This window comes from Ambystoma mexicanum, chromosome 2p (assembly GCF_040938575.1).
Source record: "Ambystoma mexicanum isolate Mex_15411 chromosome 2p, UKY_AmexF1_1, whole genome shotgun sequence".
Classification (NCBI taxonomy): Eukaryota; Metazoa; Chordata; class Amphibia; order Caudata; family Ambystomatidae; genus Ambystoma; species Ambystoma mexicanum.
Window position 1 is genome coordinate 1,302,327,051 of NC_090923.1, and position 27,821 is coordinate 1,302,354,871.

At 45.6% G+C, this 27,821-nt stretch overlaps 1 protein-coding gene across 3 annotated transcripts in view; it reads right to left on the minus strand.

The window, feature by feature from the left end:
- Positions 1-27,821, minus strand: part of CCZ1 (CCZ1 homolog, vacuolar protein trafficking and biogenesis associated) — a 732,451-nt gene that overhangs the window by 243,141 nt on the left and 461,489 nt on the right. For all 3 annotated transcript variants that reach the window (XM_069645641.1, XM_069645642.1, XM_069645640.1), the window contains one exon: positions 27,401-27,482. In XM_069645641.1, the coding sequence (XP_069501742.1) occupies positions 27,401-27,482 (82 nt within the window). The remainder of the gene's footprint in view (positions 1-27,400; positions 27,483-27,821) is intronic.

A 27,821-nucleotide genomic window follows, 5' to 3' on the forward strand; every position in this document is an offset into this window, starting at 1 on the left:
CCGTCAAGGCGGATGGGGTGAATGTCTATAGAGAAAGTGGGAGACACTAGTGCGCCCCGGTCCAACTCCCAATGAAAGAAGGAACAGGGAAGTGTGTCGAGCAGGGGGCCACACATCTTTGATAGAAAGGGGTCCCCACATCAGATGGCCCAAAATGTAGCGACACACAAAACATGCCTTGCTCTCCTGAAGACACCTGCTTAAGGAGACTCGCCTTTCTTCTGCTGCCCATGCCCTCTTGTTATAAAGACATTAAAAAAACTCACTCTGCAACTAAATCTGATCCAGCATATGTCACAACATCCTCTTCACAAAGTAATCAGATGCAAAGAATACTTAAACAGAACTAGAACCTTCTGGCCAAGGTTGAAATATTGATTACAATTTTCAAGAAAATTCCCATACTTACCTTTCAAAGTCGTTAATAATTTATTAAACATATTGGTAAAAGTGGAATTCAGTAAAAGATATCTTGGGCACATGTACAAAAACTGGTACATATTGATGTTTAAAGTCCACGAACTGTAATAACATAATTCAAGCAAGGCAATAGAACTGTGCAAGCGCCACCTCAAGCTCAAACGAAAAAGTTAGTTTATAGCATAAAATGCCCTTGTGGATTGGACTATGCAGGAAAAACAATGACAAGTACAAAAACACAAAGGGCCTCTTTAAGGGGCTTAGCATTTCTAAATATAAATTGTTTTGCTACCAGAAGCTTTGGGAGAAGAGACGATCAACCTTGCTATAAGGTTTATTGAAGTCTGCTGGCTACTCTTGGCTAAACAATTTTATGCAGCTCAGATTTCATTTATTTCCGACAAATGAAATTGTGGGTGCAAGAAAGAAATCCTTTTAATATATGAATTCTTTTTGCTTTTGTAAAGAGGTTGATATTATTGAATCTCTTGAGCATTTGTTTATGAACTTCAAGCATTTACAGAGTTTGACGGGAAGCATATTTTGTACAATTTGTGCAAGATGCTTCCTTTTCAACTAGATCGAATTTCTGGTTTCGGACTTTTAAAGGGAAACAGATTTCCCTAATAATTGCTGCTGTAAAATGTAGAAAAAGGATTTTATTGATGGTCTAATTTCTTAGATTTCGTTTTAAATCTTGGTTGTATTATTCCAAGCTGTTTTTTCAATATTTGTATATTGATTTATATATAATGATGAATAGGGGGGGCGCTGTTGCGCAGCTGAGTAATGGCTGCATGTTCGAGTTGCTCCGTCTTGGGCAGTTTTCTTAAGAATCAAAAATCCTTATTGGAGCCATTTCACTTTGCAGAAAGCAGGATAACTGGTGCTACATGACTTGGAGCAGAGGATGTATGGTTTCTGGGTGTACAGGTGATACAGAAACCGAGGAATCTGCGTCCTTCAATCCACTGTATGCTACTTGGCCAGCTATCCAACTCCGGCTTCCAGACTGAGTGGGGTATCTGGTGTGGAGAGAGTGAGACCTGCAGAGGGGGAGGTGCTACCAAATGAAGACACCGCAAAACATGATACAACATGTCCTCAGTGCCCCCCAGGCCTACAGAGGCGTCGAGGAAACTGGAGGAGTCCTGGGCAACGGATACCATCTCGTCCCTCCAGGGACCTAAGCGCTGTTGCATCCGCGCAGTGTCCAGGACAGCCAAGTACTGCAGAACCCCTGAGCCCCGACTGGGTGAAGGCGGGGTGCGAAAGGGTCACTCAGCCCTAATTCTGAAACTGCAGAGGTGGCCTGCTGCTGGGAGACCCTAGACCAAGAACTTTTGGCGACTTGCTGCGACTGTCTCGCAGTGCGGCATCATGGGTAGATGGCTACCCCTTTTGCGAAGGGTGGATTTGCCGCCCCCAATTTTTAGCGATATTGGATCGTGGCTCAGGCCCAGGCCCACTTCGCTGCATTTTAGTGAGATTTGTTACATTTTTATTTTTATATATGTTGTTGTTAGTTATTATAGAGCTCCTTTGCTGAGACAAGGTTTCACTTGCTTCTAATTGCGATTCTAGGCGACTCTCAAGGCCCAATGCAATGCGACACAGCACGCAGCAAGTACAACTCGCCAATAAGACGATGGAAGGCGGTGAAGGGAGCAAGCGGCAAGGCACGCTCGTGGTACTAAAGATAGTTTCATTCAGGAAGCTCCAATTTAAAATTAAAGTTATCAAAGGGGTAAGAAACCCCAGCAGTCCCCTGATCCAACCTGAAGAAGAAATAGTAATAGAACAGTCTTGTTGGAAGGCCAGTACAGAAATGTTGACAATCTGCGGTATGCGGTTTTGTTTTGTTTTGCAATAGACCAAGATCAAAGGGGTTAAGCCCCCCAACAGTTTCTCGGCCCGCAGTATAGCCACAATAAAGTCAATATCCACAGCTGGACTGGGCTGAGGCTAGTGTCTTAGCCGCGTTATCCGGCCGTGAAACTACAAGTGCATAAACTTCAAACTTGCATGCAGAACCCCCTGAAACAGCTCAGGGTGCATGCGCAGGTGAGCTTTATTTCGTCAAATGCTTGGCAAGGTACACAAATGGACACAAATGAATGTTTGCCTCCGGCTCCTTACCGGCTGCGTACTGTCCCTGTTAAGGCTCCGTTAAGACTCTGGGCTTTAGTACGATTTTCGCCATCTCGTTTTACTCGGCTTTACTCTGCTGGAGCCGACACGGGACACGGCACCAGCTGCTCCGAAATTGCAGCTCCTCGGATACACGGACACTCACGTGTAAAGGACCTCACAGCGTCTCTCTCAGCATCTCTCTCAGTGACTTATTAGTTCCGTCGCACGGCCCATAGTTCACGCTGGACTAATTAAGAGCAGACCACAGGAGGGAGGTGAGAGAAACCCGCATTGAAAGCTGGGTAGAGCAGGCCCGTAGCCCATGTCGGGCTGATATCCAGAAGACCACTGAATGGGGAAAGTGAAACCGCAACTAAAACAGGCTGACCAGGCCTGTAGCCCACGCCAAGCTGAGAAACAGAAGACACCAGAGGGGGGTGAGAGAAATCACAACCAAAGAAAGAACCAAAATTGGGCTAAGCAAGCCAGTGTTTTGTGAACATTAACCGATACAAATCTGAGGAATTTGCTATGCTTAATACGTCCCCGAGTAGGGGATAAACCAGAAACTGTCTGGATTAGCTGATAAAGAGATAGTTTTGCAAAAAGACACCGAGAGACCTTTTTGTTTGAATATTGGAATCACCTGACTCAGCTGGAAAAGACTCGAGAACTCTTTGTTGAGGGTCAGAAAACAAGCCACCACCGATTTTACAAAGGGGCAGAGTAATCTCAATTTTTATTTAGATTAGGATTGCCTTTCTTTTTGTAGTGGTAGGGCAGATGTTAGAGCAGCATAGGTTTGACAGAGGGCTACGTTTATTTGTTGGACATCCTGACAAGCACTTGTTTGTTGTTTCTTAGAACAGGGAACTCATTTTAGCGGAAAAGCTTATAGGGCGTATTCTTTCATTAAAAACACACATGCACTGTGTAACAGAGGGAAATCTTTGAACCTGAAATCCATATCAATTAATAGGACCGTTCATTTAATAAATGAAGCAGCATTGTGCAAACACCATTATATAGAATGCTGAGAAATGCAAATAAATTTGCTGGAGAAGAACATCTCACACTTTCTGTAGCCCACTCGTGGGGGGGTTCACCGCCGCATTCTCTGTCCCAGCAAGAAGTGCTGCAGACAAGGAAATGTTCCTCTCTCACACCCAGAACCAAAGCTGCATTTCTTCCCCGCAAAAGAGTCATGGCGCCACGCTGCATCTCTTGTTGAGTTAATGCAAGGCCAATGTGCTGTCGGTCATGATGAGGACACTCCTCACCTGCTCAGAAGGAAGGAAGGCTACCAGAGCAAGCCTGATTGCCTGCAGCTCCAACAGATTGGTGAGTAATCAGGATTCTGCAAGGACCAGCGCCCGCTCTCCATGAGATCGCCCAGTTGAGAACCCTAGCCTTGTGCAGAAGCTTTCATGACAACCATAATCTCTGGCCACTGCTGCCAAAATAGCCTCCCTTTAAAGTTGTCCCATCGGGCCCAGCCCTAAAGGTCCTTTGGTGTATTTGTCGAGACCCGAAGAAAGTCTGTCAAGTAGCGTGAGAATTTGGACCACTTAGATTGAAGGAGCCATTGGAGTGACCTCATTCTCAGGTAAGTCTCTGACTCCAGGAAGACACAGGATGTCATGAGGCCTAAGAGGGAAAGGAAGGCTGAGGTTTGCAAGAACTGATTGTTCTGGAACCTCTCTACCATCTGGAAAACATTTAAGGCGATGTCTACGGGTAAAAAACCATCTCCCTTAAGTAGTGTCCAGGATAGCTCCAGTGATCTGGATCTGTTGGGAATGTGTCACCAGTGAAATCCTTAAGTTCAGGGACAAGCTGTCATGACCCGTGACCCAGAACCCCACTGGCATGGTCACATGCCAGGTAGGGTCAGAACTCAGGGTTCATTTGGGGCCCCAAGGGCCTTGCATTATCATCATAGACTCTCCTGGAGTCAGTCCTGGCGCCTTTGGCGCCAGGCTCATGTTCAGATTGGGACTTTACCTTGAAGGGACTACTTTTCCTGCAAAGGCCTGCAGCCAACATGGAGGCAACCATACAGTCTAGTTCCTAGGAACCAGACTGTGCGGTGCAGTGTTTTAGGGTGTGGTAGCCTGGACTACTTTACCTGGACTACTTTACAGAGGGCTAAATAAACCGCACCCAAGCTACAGAACGTGCTTCGCGTTATTCTGCAGCCAGCAGCGTGACGCTCATCGTGTTCAGAAACCAGCACCCGGCGATCCTCGAATAGCGTACCTGCAGAGGAGACAAAAGAACATCATTAGCAGTCTCTGCTTACCTGCAACTTTCCATCCTTCGATTCCTGCTGCTCGCGGCTTCCATCCAGTTGGCAGCATCATCAGGACACCACGCTTGCATCGGAAGGAAGCACCTGGAGGGAGAGAGAAAGAAGGACAACGTTAAACAGGTTACTCACGTCATTCATGGCAGTAATCTCAAAATCCTCACCTGGCTGGGCATTTCTTGACTGGTTCCGCTCCGGAAATCTTCACAAGCCCAGAAAGACCATCGCGACCTGAAAAGGAATAAAGAATACAGGTTAGCAAGAAAAGACATTACCGCACCGCACCTCGCGCTTAACCTACCATCCATCATATGCTCCTGCGTCCATCACCCTGGCAGGAGCCTGATCCAAGTAGCGCACCCACCGAACCTCCGTGCACCTAAGGGGAAACAAACAAGAAAAAGACATTATTAGCAAGAAAGGAAAGCAAGGACATTTAAAGACTGCTATAACTAGACTTACTTCCTTAAAGACACTTGAATGGGTTAGCACCAGTGAAGTTAACTCGGTCGCTTCAACCCGCAGAAGACTACGCGCCCCCTGCACAGAAGGCAGGACGGAGAGCACGCCAGACATTATAACAAGGTGAGGAGTGGGCCATCAGGTCGAGTCCAGGGGGCTGGTGGGAGGAAACGAAGTCTGTTCCTAAATCCAGTCCTCCTGTGTTTTCAGGCCCGACCGCCACAGAAGGCATCGTCCAGAATTGGGAACGTCCAGGGTGAATCCGGTAACCAGGGCATAAGGGTGTCCCCGTGGATACCAGGTGAGCGTAACACAAGGCTAAACTGTGTAGTAGTCTGCATGTGTGGGACAGATGACATGACACTTGTTCTCGAGAATGAGCTTTGGTGAGCAGTCGATCAGGTAGAGAAGAAAGTGTTTCTTCTACCTGTGATGAGCCACCACCCCGGTGTCAAGTTTGGTGAAACCCCTCTGCTCAAGCCGAAAGGTAGAACTCAAGTTGGTAATGAGTCCTGCGAATTGCGAATGAGTTATATCAATCACGAACCTCAGATCATTCTTGTGCTTTGGATGGGTGTCCAGTCATTATCTCGAAAACAAAATGTCGAATTACAATAATGTCGAAACAATAATGTCGAAAACAAAAATGTCGAATTGTTTTTTTTTTAATTTACATGTTTTTTTGGGGTTCCGGTGGTAAAAAAAAGGGGTAAAACATAAAAAAAAAATTAAAAAAGGGGAATTGGGGGGAACCCCCCCATTTCGAATAAAAATTAACAAAAAAAAAAAATTCGACATTTTTGTTTTCGACTTTATTTTTTCGACATTATGACTTTCGACATATTTGTATTCGAGATTATGACTATAAACCCTTTGGATGGATAGGCACAAAGAGATATGCGTTCTGGAGGTTCAGAGACACTAACCAATCCTGCGCCTCTGGGGCCCAGCATCTTGAACTTGCTCAAGGCCCTATGGTCCAAGATAGGAAGTGCGCAAATGTACTTTTTGAGCACCAAAAAATACAGGGAGCACATCCCTTTCACCCTCTGCTGCCAGGACATTGGCAGCCTTGACCAAAAGATTTGCACCTCCTGCTGGAGTAAAGGGTTTGGCCATGGAGGAGAGTATCTGGGTCCCATTTTAGGAATGGGAGTCAACACCTGTTTGACAATGCTTGAAGTGCCCACACATCTGAACTAGTGGAACACAACTCTTCAATATGACGAGCAATGTTCCACCCTACTGGCGTGGAGTGAAGTGCAGATATCTCAAAGACGTATTTCAGCGAAGGTCATAAGCCCTGTGCATAATCTTATGAGATCTCAGGCAGATGTTTGCTCGTAGGGATACCACTGACCATCTATATCTTCTGACCATTACTGAATTTGCTCAAATTTGCATATTCAAATCGTTTCCCCTGTTGCTTTAAGTGTGCTAAGTGACGCTTGTGAACTGCTGCATCGAGTATGCAATGGACTCACTCATTCTAGTTGCATCGAGCATGCAATGGACTCACTCATTCTAGTTGTGGCGAGCCTCATCTGGAAGTCATTGCATTGGGAAGATTAAGGGTTGTTTCTTAACTCTTCCTTTAAAAAATGGTTGCAAGCATTACCAAAGTTGGAGGTATTTCCAAATATCGCTTGCGGAAGATTACATTTTACTGAAAAAGAGCCGAAAGAGACAAAAGAGACAAAACCCCCACCTCGAAAGCACAAGGACAAGTTTCGAATTCCCAGAGACCGGTAAAAAATATTTTTTTATCAGTCAATAGATGACCATTCTGCCAGAGGGATGGCCTGCTTTGAGGCCTTCCCTTTCATAAATGGCCACCAAAATCTGTCTGGAGTGGAGCAGTATCATATTCTGGCTTTTGAAAGGGCAGTGTTGATTGTTAAGATGGATTTTCAAAATCAGCCCTGGTGTGAGGATTTTGGAGGCACCCCTATGACGGTAAACAGGGAACGCAAAGAGACGCTAGCCAAACCCAACCAAGGTGAGGTAGCAGAGCAGTCACAGCTTAGTCTCAGGAATGGCGGGAGTGTGGCCTAGGGCTACAATCAGTACACACTGAGCAACATCAGTAATTCAAGTTAGACAGTAAGTACATTAAACAAATAATGTAGTAGGGCTTTAGTTTACACACAAAGCATATCAAAATCACAGGTAAGTATTGTCACACAAAACCTTATAAAAATATAAATTCACATCCACCTTTAGGAGAATTAGAATTTCACACTGCCCCTGGGTGGTAGTGGTGCGCAGTATAAATGAACATAACATTAATTAATTACCAGTGCAATGCAGGTAAGTCAGATGCATAGATCTACTGGGCCTCATTACACGGTAGGCGGTAAGGGATTACCGGCACCGGTAAGGGAACTGGTGCCGGTAATCCTTTACCGCCCTACTACGAGGTCCCTTAGCGGGTCCCTCCCCTAACGCCCGGTTTTACCAGGCGTTAAGGAAGGGACCCGCTAAGGGACTTCAGAGCTAATAACGGTACCGCAAATTGCCGTACCGTTATTAGCTCCTTCCCCATTCCCATTGAGCCCTATGGGGGCTCAAATGGGAATGGGGAATGGTTCCCGGAATGGGGATTTACTGGGTCCTCCAAGGTCGGAATGACCCGGTAAATCCCTATTCCGGGAACACGGACCCAGAATGCAGTAAGGGGGTAGCCATGGCGCTAAAAGCGCAATGGCTGCCGCCTACCGTGTAATGAGGCCCATAGACTTGAGAACCAACCCAAACAGCTTCGCTCAATCTTAAAATGTCAAAGCTAAATTTGGTTTGGGGTCTTGCTCCCAAACGTTACCAGTTCCAAAGAATATTACTTCTTCAGGTAAGCTTATATAGGAATAACATTGCCAGTGGTTATGGTTAATAGGAGTTCCAAAGTTAGATACAAGTTCAAGTAAAGTTCAATTGAGTACTCAATCCAACACACTAGAATAGGCCTAGGAAAGGATCCTTACCCCCCTGGCTCAGAGGTCTCCGCATACCACAGTTGGAGGTTCCAGACTTTGTTCCAAGCTTGTCCTTCTGTTCTTGTTCCTACCACCAGGGTCTTCTATGTAGAAGAGATACTTTGTTTTACAGGAAATAGTTTTGGTCAGTCCCGGTGTACAAGAATCGGTTCCAGACAGCTTCCAGTTGAAGACCAAAACAAACACAAGGGAAGACCTCTTTGGGAGAAACGACCCCGGAACACTTCAGGGACTTGAAAACGACAAGAACACCACAATCAGGCAGTGACAGGCAATCGTAAAGAGGCAAACACAGGAGCAGCCCTTGGAGTGAGACAGCTGAAAATGCAGGAGCAGGCCACATGTGGCACAAGCTTAAAATATGCCAAGCTCCAAGGCTCTACTCGGAATGACGATGGCTGCAGAGAGGTAGCCCAGAAGAAAGCTGGGCAGCCAGGGACACTTCTGAAGGTCAGCAGGCACGGCTCCTCAAGCAGGGAACAAGACTGTCTGTTCCCACCGGTGTAGGGGTTGAAGGACAAATGAAGTCCTTCTTGAGATCAATGGTTCACTGGGACAAAACTCGAGTCGATGCTGGTCAGCTGCAGGGACCATCCTCGGGTCATCAGCAGGCTGCTCGTCTTAGAAGAGGTCTTGCTTCCAACGATGAATTGAAGAGCAGTCGCAGGATGAGTGCTTTTATCCAAGATTCAGGCTGGGAGCAAGCCCAAGCCCGCCAATGGTAAAGACCTGCACCATGCAAACAGCCAGTGGCTATCCAATCACGATAGACACTGGTCATCACATCTGCCCAGCAACATACCCTATGGCACCAAAGATGTGGATTGGGACGAGGGGTGTGGCTAAGTAGCCATGCAGTAAGGACGTCCTTTCCTCTGCTCCTGCTTGATCCAGCAAGATCTTGGCCTACAGTAGCGAATCCTGCATGTTTTAGACTTCGACAGTACACCAACCAGTGGAGGAAGAGTGTGGGCACACCTATACGACACCGGAGTATAAACAGTGGCAGTATAGCTGTGTATGGGATCACCGAAATATACTGGTGGTGGTCACGAGTACAGCAACCCGATCTGACTCAGAGGCAGCACGGTAGTACGGAGCACCAACACGGCTGCCCGCACACCCACAGTAACCTGACATGTCCCTGCAGAGGCAACACAGCGTTCACAGCGGATCCATCAGGACCGCACTGCGGTTGAAGACACAATAGACGCCATACATTGCAAGCGGCTGCAGCGCAAGCTGACGTGTGGAGGAGCCCAATTCGTGAAGGGAAGCACAGCGTGCAACGACAAGAGCAACCGTAGGATTGCAGGCGGCACCACGGAATCCATCGGCGCAGCAGCCAACCCCAAACGTAACATACAGGGGACACACAGGCGAGGGATACACGGCACCTGAACACAAGACACAAGTAGCACTAAAGGAGCAATCCAACATCCTTGCAGGCACAGGCCTGACGGCATGCTTCAGGTAAAGGGAAGTAACCACCTGATTGAATGAGTAAGATTCCAGGAAGGAAATGGCCAGCTGCTGAAAAAGTGTCAGCCACTTTGAAGGTATAGGAGGTCACCCAGTTACACATATAAGACTGGGCCACACGTACGCATGATTTTGATTCACTGAAAGTGAATAAAGATACCAAGTTAACAAGAGAGACTCCATTGCAGGGCATCAGCTCACCTATGCGACAATAACCAGTCTTCCGGTTAGCAGTCATGGCCAGCCGTGCACAGGGTCAGGACTGTGTGTACACTCCGGAGAACACACATTGAAATACGTGAGTCCATCTGCAAAAAGTCATCCACCCATGAAGGAATACGCCAGTCTCAACAACGTGTAGGACCTCATAGTTGTGTATGTGGCCACTCGCTTAAACGTTGCACATGAATGGTAGCCAACACAGCAAGAAACGGCAGTTACGTCCAACTGCAGAGCAAACTGCTCACACCGCGCTGCCAGGATTGAAGATTAGAGAACACAGCTACTATTCAGCACCGGCCGGCGACCAGCCGCATAGAGTCGAGGCACGTAAAAGGCCAACAAATAGCATATAGACCAGTACTTGGGGACCCACACATGGCGTCCAAGACACAAAAGAACAAATCCAAGCAACCCACGCTGGACACGTTCGCTAAACCAACAAACGCAGGTGAAGGCACCATGCTAGTTGGCCCAACACTACAAGGAGGGCAGGAACAAACAAAGCGGGACCAACAGGTCCTAGCAGCAATAGCAGCCGTGAAGATAGCACTAGAGACCAAAATGGATGCCATTAGCCGAGAAGTGAATCTCCTGAAGCAAGATGTCAGGTCACTGGCAGAACGCACTGGGGCCCTGGATAATGAAGTTGCAGTAAATACGGTCCACCTGAAGGACACCACAAAGACGTAGCAATACTGCAACAATTGAGGAACCTAGAGGGAAGAGGCAAACAAAGGGCATTCCAGAAAGAACTATGTCAGAATTATAAAACTCCGTGAAGGTGAACAAGGAGAAAACCCCACACATGTTGTGGAGAACATGCTGCTGCAGGAAATCGGCCCAGGCACCCTCACCCAGGGTTTACAGTGGAGAGGGTACACAGGTCCCTGACGAGGAAACCACCGTCGGGAGCCCCACCACGGCCCATAATGGCCCGGACAATAAATTATAAAGACAGGGAAAAGATCATTGAACACTTCCGGAAATGCGGTACGATACAAAGAGCATCGGTGAAAATTACAGCATACCCAGATTATACCTTGCACGTGCAAAACAGAGGCTGCACTTTACATCGGTTAAAAAGAGGCTCCGGGGCTCAAACCTTAAATATATGCTGCTGTACCCGGCAAGGATCAAAATCAAACAAATGCCATCTTCTTTGATACCCCTGAGGATGCGCACAAGTAGATGGACACAGAAAACTTGCCAGCTGGGGCGGACAGTCAAACGGACGGCACGGTGGACACATGCTGAGGGAACCTTATACATACAGACTTGAGAGTCATACAGAAGATCTTATTTATGATGGGTGAACTTAAAATAGCCTCCTGGAATGTCAGGGGGCTCAATAGTTATATTAAACGTAACAGGATAACGACATACTTGTGCCACCAAAAAGTTGATATAGCACTCCTACAAGAGACGCACCTCAAAGTTGAGAAACTAGACGCCCTTATCAAAAAATGGAGTGGCACCACTCGAGCTCGCTATATTCGTCATGCGCCAGAAGGGTTGTGATATTGATAGCACCGTCTGTACCATTCAGAGTCCTCAAAACGTTTGAAGATAAGAAGGCAGGATGGTTGTAGAACTCCAGCTCGGGAGAGGTATCAATCCCACTTGCGTTATGCAAAGTGTCACACAAGTCATGCATCCTGCTCTCCTCCGAAATGAGGCACTACAGCACATTAGGCGTGCCATACTGGAGCCCAAAGGGGATCTCCCCCTCCTCCTCAGAACGTTCCTCCTCCTCAAAAATAGAAGTGAGGTTTCTAAAAAAAATCCTTGTTCAGAAGAGGAACAAAGCTTTCCTCTGGTATGGAGGCCCGAGGCTTGGAATGCGTTGAAGGCGTCGACTGAGATTTAGCCAAAGCCTTTCTAGAAGGGTCAACAGACTGAGGCGGTAAACTAGGTCCCACCGGCATCGACAGTGTCGGCGTGAGCGCCGACAACGGCGCCAAAGGCCTGGCAGGCGTCAAAGAAGCAACCAGAAACAATAATGGCATTGATGGGCTTTGAAGACTTTGAAGGCTTTGACGAAGTTGGAGACCGTGACCTCTCTCTCTGCTTCGAGTGTTCCTTCAACCCCTTGTCTCGAGGCCTCTCGATAAAAATCACAGCGAGTACCCGGGCTTGAGGGCACACGATTATCGTGTCGAGACCGCTCCTTGCCAGCTTCCATAGAAGGCGCGGACAGAGCCTTGACCTGTCTCTCAAAAATATTAAGCATCTCCATCTGGAAAGCTTCCCACTCCGCCGGTGTCTATGTCTTGGAGGGGCATGTTACCCTCTCGGGGGTACCACCTGTTGAAGACGACGAGGAGGGCGACCACCGGTGCCTTCACTCTACTGCTTCGATGAGGACGAAAATTGGCAGGAACCACTACTAGACTGAGTGCTTAGACTTCTAACGATGAGGAGAGTCGCCCCTCGATTTGTCGGTCGAAGCCCCAGCCGGTCAGGATTTACAGCGTTTGGACACCTTGCCTACAGCCTTCCCTGTCATGGCTTGACACTTAGAACAAGTATTCCTCTCGTGGCCCTCGCCCAGGCACCACAGACAGACTCGATGCAGGTCCGTTATCGACATCTTGGAGCCACGCTCCTTACACTTTTTGAACCCGGAACGAGGAGTCGTCGGGGTGGAAGACGAAGATATCGTCGAAGATTAAGCAAATAACAGTACTTCAGTAGTATGAGGCGTGCCGAGTTTCACGAAGCAAACACGTTTGCGGAAAAACAGAACTGAGGCCAACGGGCGCCGTGCGTGCTGCTATAACATCCGATGACATCACCCTTGACGGAGGCCTTCGAGGGACATCGACTCAACGCCATCCATGCAGGGAGCCCTCTGCCGAAAAAACTTTCCAAAGCAGCCAAAGCTGGACATTATATGTCAAAGATGAGGAATACGTTGGAGGACACAATCCATTAGAACTATGCATTATCAACACTTAAGCACCAAACTACGATACTGCAGCCTACTTCCGCTCGCTATACCCCCAAGATGCCCCATATAGAAATAGCACATTAGTGTGGGGGGAGACTTGAATTGTATGCTAAACACAGAACTCAATAGATCAGACAACAAAGCGTTCACACTGTCTGACATATGGAGGACCATTCACCCGCAAGCCTGTGGATATTTACATTACACGGCTCCGAAAAACCTGTACACCAGGCTGGACTATGTTTTCACAGGAGAGGAAACCCTAGGCGAGTTCAAGATGGCGGAATATAAAGCACGGGTACTATCGGACCACGCACCGCTGATAGTCACATGACAGGTTGTCCCTCCTAGGGCACGTATCCCGACCTGGAAGCTCAGAGGCGAATCCCTGAAAGATGAGGTGATCCGGGAACATCTTAGGGAGGGCATCACAGACTACTTCAAACATAACACAGGGAGTGCAGCATCAGCCGGGACATTATGGGAAGCCTTCAAAGTAATGATTAGAGGGATAGCAATAGCTAAAACAAAGGGAATGCAAGCCACAATAGAGAGGGACTTACACAAGCCTGAAACCCATGACTAGGGAGCGGGCCCAGGAAGCTACCCGGCTGAAGCATGAGTGCCTGAAGCACTGGGATAGATTAGGCACACTGAACCACAGGAAATATGTAGAAAAACAACATATAGAGGGGGCTAAACCAGGACAGTTGTTGTCCTGGCTATACAAAAGCAAATCCAAACGGGATATGATACGGGCAATTGCAAGAACAAATGGGGAAGAATGTATGATGCAAGAGGGTATAAACAGATGTTTCCATGACTATTACAAATAAATATATGCAGAGACTTTGCGGACAAAGTCATTTGAGATAGACAAGGCCCTGGGTCAGAGACCTCCCGAAGATAGATGCAGAGGTAGCCGAAAGGTTGGCAGCTCCTAGAACTATATAAGAACTATAAACCACTATAAGATGGTTTCCCACTGGCAAAACTACGGGAGCAGATGCGTTACCGAGTGAATTTTACAAGCAATACATAGCAGACCGACCACACTGCTGGCAATGCTGAATGAAGCATTAGACACAGGAGTCCTTCCGATATCGTTGAGGGAATCAATTGTCATCCCACTGCTGAACACCGAACAGGCCCGACACAGACTGCAGATCTTGCAGACCTCTCTCGCTGCTAAATTAAGATGGGAAAATACTCACAGCCAAACTAGCCAATAGACTTCGCCAGGGATATCCAAGCTCATACACCCAGACCAGACGGCATACATGCCGGATAGCAATATTACATGGAACCTGAGATGGTTGCACCATATCATTGATCACACCAGCGACAGCACGTATCATTATGCTGTGGGCTCGCTAGACGCAGTGAAGGCATTTGACTCGGTTAGATGGACATTGTTGTTAGCTACACTGAAGAGTTTTGGCATGGGGCCCACATACATCAAATGGGTACGGCTGCTATATAGAAGTACAGTAGCAAGAGTCAAGACAGGCAACCAGATCTAAGACCAATGGGTGCTAGAAAAAGGTATAAGGCAGGGTTGCCCATGGTCCCCTATGTTGTTCATATTGGCCTTAGAACCCTTAGCAGTGTATCTCCGGAAGGAGTATCAAGAGGCGGGCATAGACATGGCAGAAGGAATCTGATTTCCCTATGCACTGATGATATGCTTTTATATTTACAGCACCCAGAGACTAACCTACAGTATATTTTGGATGTATTCGAGCGCTACGCAGACCTCTCGGGCCTTACGATTAGCACCATAAATTGCTCCCCTTGGAAGAGTACAGAGGGAAACCTCTGAGCACACCGCCAGTGCTACTGGTTAAGTGGGAAGTACAGACATTTAAATACCTGGCAGTGGAAATCTTCCTTGACCCAAAGACAGAACACATACAAAATACACATTAGGCGGCAGATAAAGTAGAGAAATACATTGGTTTTTGGTCCAGACTGTCGCTCTCATTGATGTGTAGAGCGCATTGTTAAAGATGGTGGTGCTCCCGAGGTTCCTTCACTTTTTCACGAACGTCCTGTACGACATCCCTAGGAGCTTCTTCAAGAAACTTGACACTACGTGTCGTAGGTTTTTATGGCAAAACTCTTTATGCAGAATTGCACTTACGAAATAACAGAGACCATATGACCAGGGAGGTATAAATGTGCCCAATTTTGAAGCATACTTCGTAGCGAGCCAATTACAATTTGCTACGAACTGGTTGTCAGAGGAACAGTCCCAAGATACTCTGTTACAGCCGGCTTGCACCACATTCTTTCTAAAGAGGTGATATGGATCCAGGCACCACAAAGTCCGAAACCCCCGCTGTTTCTGACGCTGGGGGAAGACGATATGGCGCAGGGCTTGTCGCTTGTTAGGGAAGGAGACACCCTATTCTCTTCAGATTCCATTGGCAACGCTAAAGGCAGTGAACCCACAGTTCAGACTAAATGTGAGGAAATACTGGGAACCCATGGCTGTAGCGACAGTGGGGGATTTACAACAGGAGGGGAGGCCAATAGACTTCCGAGCACTCACCACAGAAACTGGCTTACATGGTGGGCAACACAAACGATATCCTTCACTCCTCACTAGGTTAAAACAGAAATGGTCAGAAAGAGATAGGGAACTGAAGCAGGATGAAACAATAGAAACACTTTATGATATTTCAGAAGGAGGGCACACACTATCCTGAATATTAAGGATTGTGTGCTGGTTGATGTACAATGTTTGTATACTGATGAGAATGAAGTGGTGGTGACACATTGTGGGGAAAAAAGATGGCACAAAACAGAAAGCACTGGGAAATGGTGTTGAGTTAGTGGAGGGGTGTTTTGCTCAGAAAGCCAATGTGGCGGTACACTCAGGCAAACATGGGCATACTCAGCTTAATTCGGAATGTGAACCCTGGGGGCCAGAACAAAATGTGATATCTTCGGCTGGTCATGTGGGTGACAAACTGGAAGTGGTAAAAGCCTTACAGCTAAAACGTATTGCTGATTATGACAGGCATCCTCCTCTAAACAGAGAGGCTGTATTGAGAATATTGCATAGTGTTGTACCTCTTCGAGTTATGACAACAGAGGATATACAGAGAAGACAAAAAAGACCATTTGCAACATTTGGTTTGAATTTGAAACAATATTGGACTATATTGTAAAATATGAAGATGACCATTTCAAATATGGGTATCGGTGTTCGATAATATATATGAAAATTGTGAAGAATAGTATGGCACATCTGTATCCCACCCCAAAAGACAGAAAGATATTAATACAACATGTGGACTCAGAAGAAACAGAGTAATTGCCCGGATGAAAGAAACAGAGCTGAAATTGGTCATAAAGAATTCTCTGATAACGTGAGAAACAGGGAGGATAATGGTCATAATGATGGGTATTTGCACTGGCTTCCAAATGTCTTTAAAGCCCATTTCTCCAGTATATCTCGAGGACAATAATTTGGTGTGTTCATGGAACAACAGGGGCTTTTAACATTTGTTTGCTAATGAAGGTCTGTTGGCAAACATACATCTGTTTAGTTTAGTTGCTCTGCAAGAAACCTGGAGGACAGAACGCTGTGAGATTGAAGGTAAAAGCACATTGCAAGTTTTGGCACAGAGACCTTAGGGGCGTCTTTTAGTTTCTGTTTGAAATCAATGGACTATTGTTGAGTCCAGTGGGACTTCTCCCATGGTTCAATTGGTTAAGATTGGTTAAGATTGGATGTGACCTGTCCAAATACAGTGAGATGGTCATTATAGATATATATGATCCTCCTAATGATGTGGAAAATAAGAATAACAGTGTTAGTCAAAGGAATACTAGAAAAGCTTGACCACTTGTCTACTGATTTGGATGGTCAGGATTTTAACGCAAAGATTGGATCAGAATTGGATGGCTTCCCTGACCTATGTGAATCTGCCACATATGATGCGACAATCTTCAATACGCATGGCAAAGCCTGGGCAGAGCTATTATACACTTATAATGTAAGCACGTTAAATGGACAATGTGTTGGTGATGCGCACAAGGCTTATACTCGTGTGAGCGAGAATAGAGCACCCAGTTTGCATTATGTCTTCGTCAATCAGGTGGCTCTGGGTCCTGTGGAAGATATGGCTATATTAATAAGAGAGTAAAGTGACCATATGCCGACCTGTGTGATGTTAACTAATAAAGAAGTTGGTGGTCAATATGATTTAAATGGTGACATTTATCTGAGCTGTGGTGCGAACCGAGTACAGTGGCATAACACTAATCTAGACAAAGGTAGGCTTGTGGCCGAGAGGGAATTGCCACAATACATGAAAAGATGAATGTCGAAACCATGTCTACAGTGGGCCTCTACCGATGCAGGAATTCTCGGGCCATGATATCAAAGATTAAGGAAGTTACGTGCAAAAAATTTAAGAATAAGGCCCCAAGTGAAATGTGGAATAAGGGAGTTTGTAAGGGTAGAGGCTACGACCATAGGATTCAAGTAGTGAAAAAGAAGCTACGTCATGACATTGCTCACATATATTCAGTAGCAGTGGGTGTAGAGACAGCGCACGACATCAACTAAGCTGTGAAAGAGAAATTCGGATGCAATTAGCCTACCATGCTATGAACAACAATAGCACAGGAATATGGTCAGTGATTAGGGGATCTGCAAAAAAGGACTTGCCGATCAACAGTGTATCTGAAGAGGCATGGAGAATCCATGTAGCCAACACGTTGGGATATATAGTACCGGTAGATTCTGCAGATCTGAATATTAAGGAAATCTGGTCATGCAAATCTTCTGTATCAGACATTACAAATGTCATTGTGAAGTTGCATAACTCTCGGGCTGATGGTCCAGATGGGACATGCAATGGTTTAGTTCAAATGTCCCCGGGTGTATGGGCCCAAGCGTTACATATACTATTTGAAAACATTGGGAAATATGGCCAGGTCCCATGTTCCTGGAGAGAAGGTAACATCTTACCTGTCCATAAGAAAGGCTGCTAGAAGAATCCTACAAACTATCGCATGCTAGCCATGTTAGATATACCAACCAAAATATTTGCCTGGGTCCTGTTAAATGAACTAAATCAATGGATAAAAGAGGCAAATATCTTACTATATAATCAAATTGGGTTCTGAGGTCAGTCCAGTACCGTACACAATTTGCTCATTCTGGTGTCTGCTGGAATATGTTTGGACCAGACATCATCTTCCAGTGTATGGGGCATATACAGACTTTAGCGCAGCATTTGACACGATCACGAGGAATAGACTATGGACCAAGTTGGTTGCGTGGAACATTCCTCATGGCCCGTCAACCATGATTATGCAGTTTCCCCATGATACAGGTGTTAGAGTAAGACTGAATGGAGAGGGCAGAGTGTCAAATGTGCTCCCTACATCTACAGGTGTTAAACAGGGTTGCATATTGGCCTCCGCCCTCTTTAATCTGTACCTTGCAGACTTGGCTTAGATTTTCAGCAAACCTGCTGTTAGTTCTGTCAAAGTGGGCGCACTGAAAATAGGTTGGCTCGGCTATGCAGATGACTTATTACTATTGGACCATACCCCAAGTGGGTTACAAATAATGCTGGATGCCTTGTGTGATTATGTGAGGATAAATGGCCTTCGCACCAACATCGGCAAAACGAAAATGATGGCTTTTTTTTTTGGAAAAAGGAGGAATAACCCTAAATGCAAGTGGAAAATAGATGAACAGCCAGTTGACACAGTACCTATAAATATCTTGGCATGATTGATGACAAGCTGAACTGGGCCACCCATTGTAGTGAGACACAAGCCAAGTGTATGAGAATTGCACGTGATGAGAAAATTCATTGGGAGGCAGGGTGGTTGTTCAATTATGACCATCTTGCCGCTTTATTCCTCTAAAACTGTCCCATGTATCTTATATGGAGTCGAAGTGTGGGGCCACAGGTACCAAATGGACATTGGAAAACTTGAAGGTAAAATACTTCGCCTATTGTTTCAAATGCCCAAGTCACTCCCTATAGAATAGATACTTTTGGAGTTTGGACTCACCAGTGCGATAGTGAAGTCATATAAGGAATTAAACATGTGCTATGTAAAACTGCTGCAACTAGACAATGGGACAATAATGGTTGAGTACTTCCTGGCTGTCAGGAATTTGGAGAACTATGTACGGACTGGGATTTTGGAGAAGCTACTGGCTAAATATGCCACATGGCTGTTGGGATTTCAAGTTAAGTCGAATGGTAGCATTTTGCTAGCACAGAAGAAATGGGTTAAACAAAAAACATGTGAACATAGCAAGGACGTAGACAAGGTACGCCTGGCATCGAATGTGAACAGTGGTCCCTTCATTCAGTTTTGGATAGAGCGAGGTACAGTATATTACAGCCTATCCAAGCAGCAATATAGTTAGATAATATTTGCTGTTTATATTTAATGGGACTAGAGTGCTGGAGATTGAAGGCCCAAAACCTGGCTCAGCAGGAGTGGAACGTTTATACAGGCTATGTGGGGAAATGGAAATAGAAACATCTGAGCATAACACGCTGAATTGTGTTAGCCTGAATGCCTTGAGACATAAACATAGGCAATCATATAACATGAGGAATGAGGATGTGCATTTACTATGGAAAATATTAATGGATGGTAATGATGTTAATTGTTTAATTCATTTGATTAATTTCTATCAGAAGTGTATTGTGATTTTAGATGACTTGTCAATGAATATTTATTAATGAAATAGTGTGATGATGAAGAAATGTATATAGGGATTTTTGTCATTTTTAATGTATCTGATATCCATATATATATATACAAAGTTTCAATATTTGGTGAAGGTCTGATTCAGGATCCGCTAATGAAAGAAGAACATCATGAGCATACAAAAGGAATTATTCTCTGAGTCATCTAACCCTTGACAGAGACATTCATCCTAATTCAGCAAGCAAGGGGCTACAAAGTAAATAGCAAAGAGAAATTGGGAAAGCCTTGACTAGTTTCCCTAGATTAATGAGAATGATGGTGTGATTGCATTGCCGGTCATAGTTCTGGTAGTAGGAGCCAATAAGTATTTCACCCATTCTCTTGTGGGACCCAAATCCTTTTAGCCCCCTAGTTAGAAAAGACTATTCAACTCTGTCGAAAACCTTCCCTATACCAATTAAACTAGAGTAGGCGCCCCCTCAATGGTGGCAGCAATATCAGTGATGTGTGCCACATGACACAAATGATCCGACGAAGACCTTTGTGCAATAAAGCCCACATGGGCGCAATAAGCAGCATTTTGGTGAGAATTTTTAAACCTCCATTCAATGGTGAAATTGGGGGTTAACTTCCCCTTTCCTCAGGAGTTTTTCCTGCTTTTGGAATAATTACTATTGATGCCTGGTACATAGACATTAGGAGAGTGTGTTCTAATGAGTAGAATAACTTATTCAAGTGGTGCGTGATTGCTTCTTAGGTACATCTAAAGAATTCAAGTGAGAAGCTGCCTGAGCCGAAAAGAAGTCCTTCTCTGAAATAGGGCACATCATCGGATTCCATCAGATTCATCCCACTTCCAACAAATCTTGTGCTTCTAGACTCAAAAAAGAAATATTGCCAATTGTCGGGAAGGAGATTTTGCAGGGAGATAAAAATGTATAATTGCGAACTGCGGGTCGGACAAAAGTACATGCATTAATCAAACAAACAGCAATTTGTGACCAACCTCTGAAAGGCACTGATGACCAAGGATATAAGATAGCTAGGAATTCCATAACTATTCAGTGTGGGGTCTATTACGCCATTCCAGTCCTCACCTAATATCATAAGGTGGTCAGAGTAGCACTAGAGTTGTTCCTGTACGGAGTGGAAGAAAGAGAAGTCATCAACATTCGAACAATAGGCTGATATTCTTAGAGTTGTGTGGCCCTCCAAGTGGCCTATTACTATTACCAATCAAACCTCAGAATGCCTCAGCACTTTGTCTTTCTAAAAGTGGATCTGCTTCTGAATGAGAATCATGGAACCGTTCCTCTTCCTCGTTGTCTGGCTGAAAAATACTTGACCCTTCCAACATTCAGACAACTTCTGAGAGCCCAGATCATTTGGTTCCATTTAATAATGCCCCCTGACCAAAAATTTGCAGTTTTTTGCGGAGACATTATTACATCTTTTTAAATGGAAGCAGGGGACATCCTGCAACCCGTCCCCATATATAATGTCACCATATATAATGTCACCAATGTTTTTTCCCGGCGACATTATGTATGCAGACATTTATGGGGAAATTATTACCTGATACCGATCCTTTAGGTAAGATCCCTATAGCAATGCTGTTACCAGCTCAAGTCCTGTGCAATTATGTAAGAATTTATGTTTTTTTTAAATGGTTTATTGATTTCGTTAACATTCCATGACATGGTCATCAATATGGAGTTCCTCATTGCCATAGTGAAAAATTGCCTTTTTAGTGCTGTAAATATTGTATTGTAAAGGGATGAACACTCAAATTCTTTAGAAAATCTCCCCCTGACAACGTCGGTTTCACAGATGGTTTATGTTTTGCAAACGTGGCAGGAACTTTTTTTGCAGATTCCTGTGTGACCAGGTCCCTGGAATGGGCTCCTCTCTTCTCGCTTTCTTTCCATAGACTTGTGCAGGTGTTCAAGCAGTGTAGTATTTATTTTCTATGTAGAACCTGTGAGAGAGCAGAGTGAACTCCCATGAGTAAAGTAATTTGTGTTGTGGCAGTTGTTTCTTGGCTTCAACAACTATTTTTTTCAGATTTTAGGGTGCTTTAGCTTGGTAGAATTCAATCTTGTATCGTTCCCAGAGGACCTCCTTATTTTAATGGAAAATCGTAAGAAAAAGACGAAAAATTGTTGGGCGAGCATCCTGGGATCTGGACGAGGTCAAGGAGACATGTGAGCTGGATCAATTTCAGTGTGGTTGTTTATGTCCATCGAGAAAGAATTTGATAGGTTAATTATAAACTGTTTTTGGAGTGGTCTTTGGCTCCTTTCAGCACCCCCAAGACCTTAATGTTGCTCCAGCGGTCTCTGGCAGGACTCTTAGTCATCAAGATGATCTGCCAACAAATCTATTTGTTGTCTGAGTTGAGAGTTGCCTTCTTTGTTAGCGTGCGTGTCAAGTTCCAGCTTGATATGCATGATTCAGTGTTGTCAAGTCTGATGTTGATTGCCCCAAGATTACCACTAAAGTCTTTTATATCTGATTTGATTTAGGAAACGGCCTTAGCCATGGATTTCATCAGGTCATACATATCTCTCAGAGTTGTGTCTTTGTCTTCCATTACTGAGTCCATGGAGCTATCTAAAAGCTTGCTGCCACAAGCTTGAGATCTTTTTATCTCCTTTAACAGGGTTTAGTCTTTGTGGAGTGCTATGAAAACCCTTCTGTTATGCATGGGCAACATAGCTGTTAAATGGAGAATCCAGAGGCTCAAATGAAGTGCTCAGCATTGTGGAAAACTCTTACCACATGACCTTGTAATATTAACTCACAAACCATTGTCAGGCGAACTATAGAGGGAACAATCAGGTTATTTTACGTTCTCACACATTCATGTCCACTGATAATGGTATGTGCATCTCAAGTGTTAGTGTTCTGATAATAGAGGTGTTCCACACTTGCATGCAAGGAGACAGGTTCTGCGCAATTGTAATGGCGGTGTCCTTCCTATGCCACCTGTGGGGAACCAATCTATCACAGTCCGAGAGGGCCATCAAATGGTTGTATCCATACTAGCCGGTACCTACTCTACTGAGCATTGAGTCTTCAAAAATGCCCAACGCTATCCAGGTTCTACACTCTCCTCACCCTCTGCTGTTACAGGCTTCACCTGGGTGACAGATTATGCAAGCCCACATCCACTTCCTCTGGTAGTCATATGGGCCATCAAGCAACTCCCGGGGCTGTGGCTCCAAACTTTTGAGTCCGGCGGCTGAGCGAACACCGAGTCACAGTGGTACTTTCTTGGGGTCCTTTGGCAGAAAAACTGCAGAAATCACATAGGTCCCCGAGAGTGGGGAAGGTGGAATTGACCACACTTGAGGGAGGGGGATTGGGTGTAGGGAAACAAAATTACACAAACATCGTCCTCCAACTGGCAGAGTATGCAGAAAGAGCTGCACAGTGCAAAAAATGCAAAGTATGGCTGCAGGCTAACTTTCACATGACTGCTGCTGGGTGCCCTGCTGGGTCTGCCGAGAAGGAGTAAACACCAAGTGACAAAACTAACCACTGGTTATCTTAGAGAGTTATTAGGAGGTTGTGGAGACAATAGTCTCACTCTACCTTATGCCTATGTTAGTCCCCCAAACCGCACTGCAGTCCTCCCCCTCGAGTTCTACATCTGCTCTTGCCCCTCTTCACATTTATTTTGTTTAGCACTCCTTTGGATCCGCCTGCACACTGGTATCATGGAGGTTGCAGGTGGAATGCAGAGACCTTGGTGTGTGGTTTCCTTGGCGAATCATGCTCCACCCATTTTGCTGGTCTCACTGTGAAATAAAGTGTGGCTGGGGAGGTAAGCAGGGAAAGGGGATTGTGGAAATAGTTTTAGACACACACAGTGCCTCTCACGTCTCCTGCTCCAACTACCACATCTGCATTCCCATGCCACGGAGTGGGGCACCAGGTCCGGTGAAGTTGGTCACTGCAGGAGGTGCAAGGGAATCTTTGCATCTGTGATGTTGTGGGACAACCCTGGAGGGATAAGCAGCTTAAAAACGTCACTCTCATGATAGCACCTGTTCTGGGTTGCCTTTTGTTCTTTACCTGCCATGGGACTTATGACATAGGCAAGGGGGAAAGTACTATACGCTGTGTTTGGGATGTGGCATGCAGCGGGAAGGCACACTAAATGATACTATGTCTACCCTACACTGCAGGTCATATTCCAAACACACTCTTCACTACTGCCCTTGACCTCCTCTGGGTGGTGATAAAGCAGCAACCAAGAGCCCAAAATAAAGTCTAATATAGTGCAGGGTACAGTATGGCCAATGTAGTGTGCAGCAAGAGTGCCAGTATCTCTAACGAACCTCTGCAAAACTGCAGTTCCTATCTCTGGATTCCAACAGCTCCTTCACTGGACCAACACAACTACAGGGATGTCATTTGTGGGTAGCCAGGGATTGCAGCTGCAACCACTGGTGACTCCTTTGCGACCTCCGACACTGCCTCTGCTACCCCTAGCCTGGGGATCACAGATGCCGTGCCAAACTGAACGTAAAGAGGATATTTCAAGCCCCGTTTACTTTCAGCAATGGGGCCCCCTCGGACTTCAAAAACAAACCATTTATTTTTGTAGTCACGTCTTCAGAAAGAAATCATTTCCGTTACAAATAATGTCTTTTTGAAAGCAAAGTGACTTAAAAAAAGACATTTTTTAAGTCTCAGGGCCCCCCCCCGCCCCACCAGTATATGAATAGAGACCTCTGGCTCCTCTGCCCTGCGCATGACAGGAACCATGTTCTTGCTGCGTGGAGCACGGAGAGCTGGAGGCCTGCCAGCAGAAGATTCCATCAGAGTGACGGATTGCTCTGAAAAAGTAAGAACTTTTTATTTGATTTTAATTGTGCATGTGTGCATGCAAGTGTGTACGTAGATGTATATTATATAATGTGTATGAATGAGTGCGCGTATGATGTATGGTTGGCTGAGTGTATGGTTAACGGGTGCATGTGTAAATGACTGAGTGTGTAAATGACTGAGTGAATAGTGTGTGAATGTGTGTTTGTGTTTAATGCTGGGCTGAGGAGCTCATTTTGGGGTCTGGGGAGAGGGGAAGTGTGGGGGGCATATGCATATTATGTAATGTGAGTGTATGATGTATGAGTGGCTGGGTGTGTGTGAGTGTATGATGAAGGGATGCACATGTAAATGAGTGAGAGAATGGTGTGTGAATGTGTGTGAATGTGTGTATGCTTGTGGTTAATGCTGGGCTGAGGAGCTGATTTTAGAGGTGGGGAGAGGGGACGTGTGGGGGGCATATGTATATTATGTAATGTTTGTGATTGAGTGCGTGACTGGGGGCTGGGTGTGCTTGTGCATGGTGAATGAGTGCATGTGTAAATGAGCAAGCAAATGGTGTGTGAATGCGTGTGTGCTTGTGTTTAATGCTGGATTGAAAAGCTGATTTTGGGGTGGTGAGAAACCTGAGGGTATCCTCACTTCTACTCCCCCTGGATCCTCCTCTCGGGTGGCCAGGGAAAGGCCATCGCTTTTGGATCCGGACCCTGGGGTGGAGAAGCGAGGGAAGATCACCTGGATGGAGGGTCCTTGGGGATTGGGAGTGGGGTGCCCGCAGGCGACACATGGTATCCCCCTTTCCCTATTGAAGACCAACCTAACCCTCCCCCGGCCACTATGGGCTATTGTAAAACCTCTCCCCTTTGTTCCCCAACGTTTACCTCCGACATTACTGCAACGAGGAAGAGGCAACTAGTAGTGATGAACACTAACACCTCATTTCACCACTCTAGTACTGGGACGAAGAAGATGCCTGTAGAGTGCTTTAAAAGTCAGGCATGTCCTTTTAATTATGGTCAGGCAAGCCCAATTGAAAATCCACACTTGCAACCTGTCAAGTGGTTGCAGGTATATAAAGGGAGACCAAAGGGGGAAGCAGAGTGCGCCAGGGGGGCATGTGTGGGAAAGACCAGCAGGGGTCCTGTGTCGTGAGGAGGCAGCCGTGGTGGGTCCTGAGAGGAAGCCAGGATGCCGGACGATGTCCCAGAGGACCTGTGGAGCACAGGGCAAGTTGGGCTGTTAAGTTGCCACAGACGTGGGAGGCTCTGTATTGGAGAGAGAGCAGCTGGAGCTGCGAGCGAGGAAGGAAGAAGAAAGGACGCCGTCCGCGTCTGTGACGAAGCAGCAGAGCCACCAGAATGTGGAGGGAAGCATCTGGAATGCAAGCAGGGCTTGCAGATGGCGCCCCACCGCCCTGAGAGGCAGAAGAGGAGAAGCAGAGCCACCGGAGAGGAGCGCTGAGTACCGGTGAGTGTCGGGGGAAGTCACTCAGCACCGGGGTGCTCCTAGCAGGCTACGCATATGCAATCAAGTGCCTTATAAGTTTGAATCAATACCAAACTGAATGAAACTTTGAAATTGAGCTAAAGTAAGCTCATTGCATACAGAACTGAATGAAACTTTATGGGCAAAGCCAATAACGGATGAAAACTAAAAGGAAAAGTGCCCATTTGCAAGCAACTTTGCAGAAACTATTGCACGTGTGAAAGAATGCAACAAAAAGGCGGGGCAAGAAAAAGACAACCACAAAGTGAATTTTATGAATGGATACAGTACGGCAAGGCCAGAGACTGGCAAGAAGTGTGTAACACGTTATGGCAAAACCAAGAGGTTAACCAGGAGAGTGTGAAACTGCACACAGAGCCAAGAGGCTGATAAAAAGAAACTAAGTGAATGTGAACCTGTACACAGGGACAAGTACAGAAGAACTGGTTCAACGACCTGTGATGGGTGGACTGTGTGGTCTGACAACTGCACCTAAACCAGGGAGCCTAAAATGGTGAAAGTCAAAGACATTGTGAAGCAAGCCAGAAGGAGAGCCAAGTCACCTTTACCTAGTGTGTGGCGTAAGACTGGCAATTATGAGTTTATTGCCCAGTTTAGTCCCAAATCAGAGGTGGAATCTTAGAATGTGCTTCAAGAATGTTGATGTTCGTACCTTAGATGCTGCCGAGAATCTATGCCAAAGGTTGTATATGCAGTTTCCAATGATCTGCTTAGGGCGTGGAAGATGAGGTGCAGAAAATTAGGCTCTCTAAGTTGAAACTGCCCTCTTTTTAACGCATATTTTAGGATGTGATCCTCTGAAATTACAGAGGACGTGTACTTAAGATCAGGGAAATTCCATTGAATTTGTATCTGTGTTTTACATTTGCAATGTCTTTATGTATTGCTTTTATGGTGCTAAGCGGAAATAAAGTAGTTTTGTTGTTTTTGTAGAATATCTGCAGAGTGTTTTTTTCAAGCGATAATGTGAACATTTTCATCGGAAATTCATCTTTTCTGCTGCTCATTAAAACACATGGCCGTTCCCAAGTCTTTCAAATGTCAAATCCATAAAGGAGAAGGTAAGCAGAGGTGTCCAGAGACTGGCCGGGGATTTAAAGGGACTAGGTAACAAACACTGATAGACAAACGTAGCGTTCACATCATTAAACAAACCAGTTCTGCAACCGATTTAACTACATCTTGAAATTAAGCAAAATCTGTTCTCAGACTTCTTATTGTTAATATTTTGCACCGGGCAAAATGGTGTGAGGATCTATTTTCCCCTGCAATTAACTGATATTAGACTGATTCTATTGCCTTGTTTGCAGCCTTCAATCCATTCCCTGCAAGGCAACATTACACACACCATCCCCACCGAAGGCAGCCATAGCTTTGGTTCCTTACCTCTGGTTCCATGTGCCTTGGGAACAGGGAGGTTGTGAGATACTTGTACAAAATTCTCATGTCATCTTGCTCTAGCCCACTCCTAAAAGAGAAAGAACAAGTACACGATGAACACCACACAACACATAGCAAAACCATTGTCAGGTCAAAAACAGAGCTGGCTATGAAAATAAGTCTAATGTGGGTGAACAGTCTGAGAAACATGCTGATGGGTCCATCGCCTCACACCTGCAATATCTAATTATCATAAGCATCAATACTCATCTACTTGGGGCACCCACACTTGCTGAGTCAATGATCCGCCACTCCTTAGTTTCCAGTCCCTCACTTCTGCACCCCCATAGGAGTGAATATGAAAGGGGTGGCAAATGAGCCCTTCATCCTTGCCAGGATATCAAACAGTGTGCGTTCATGTAATAGT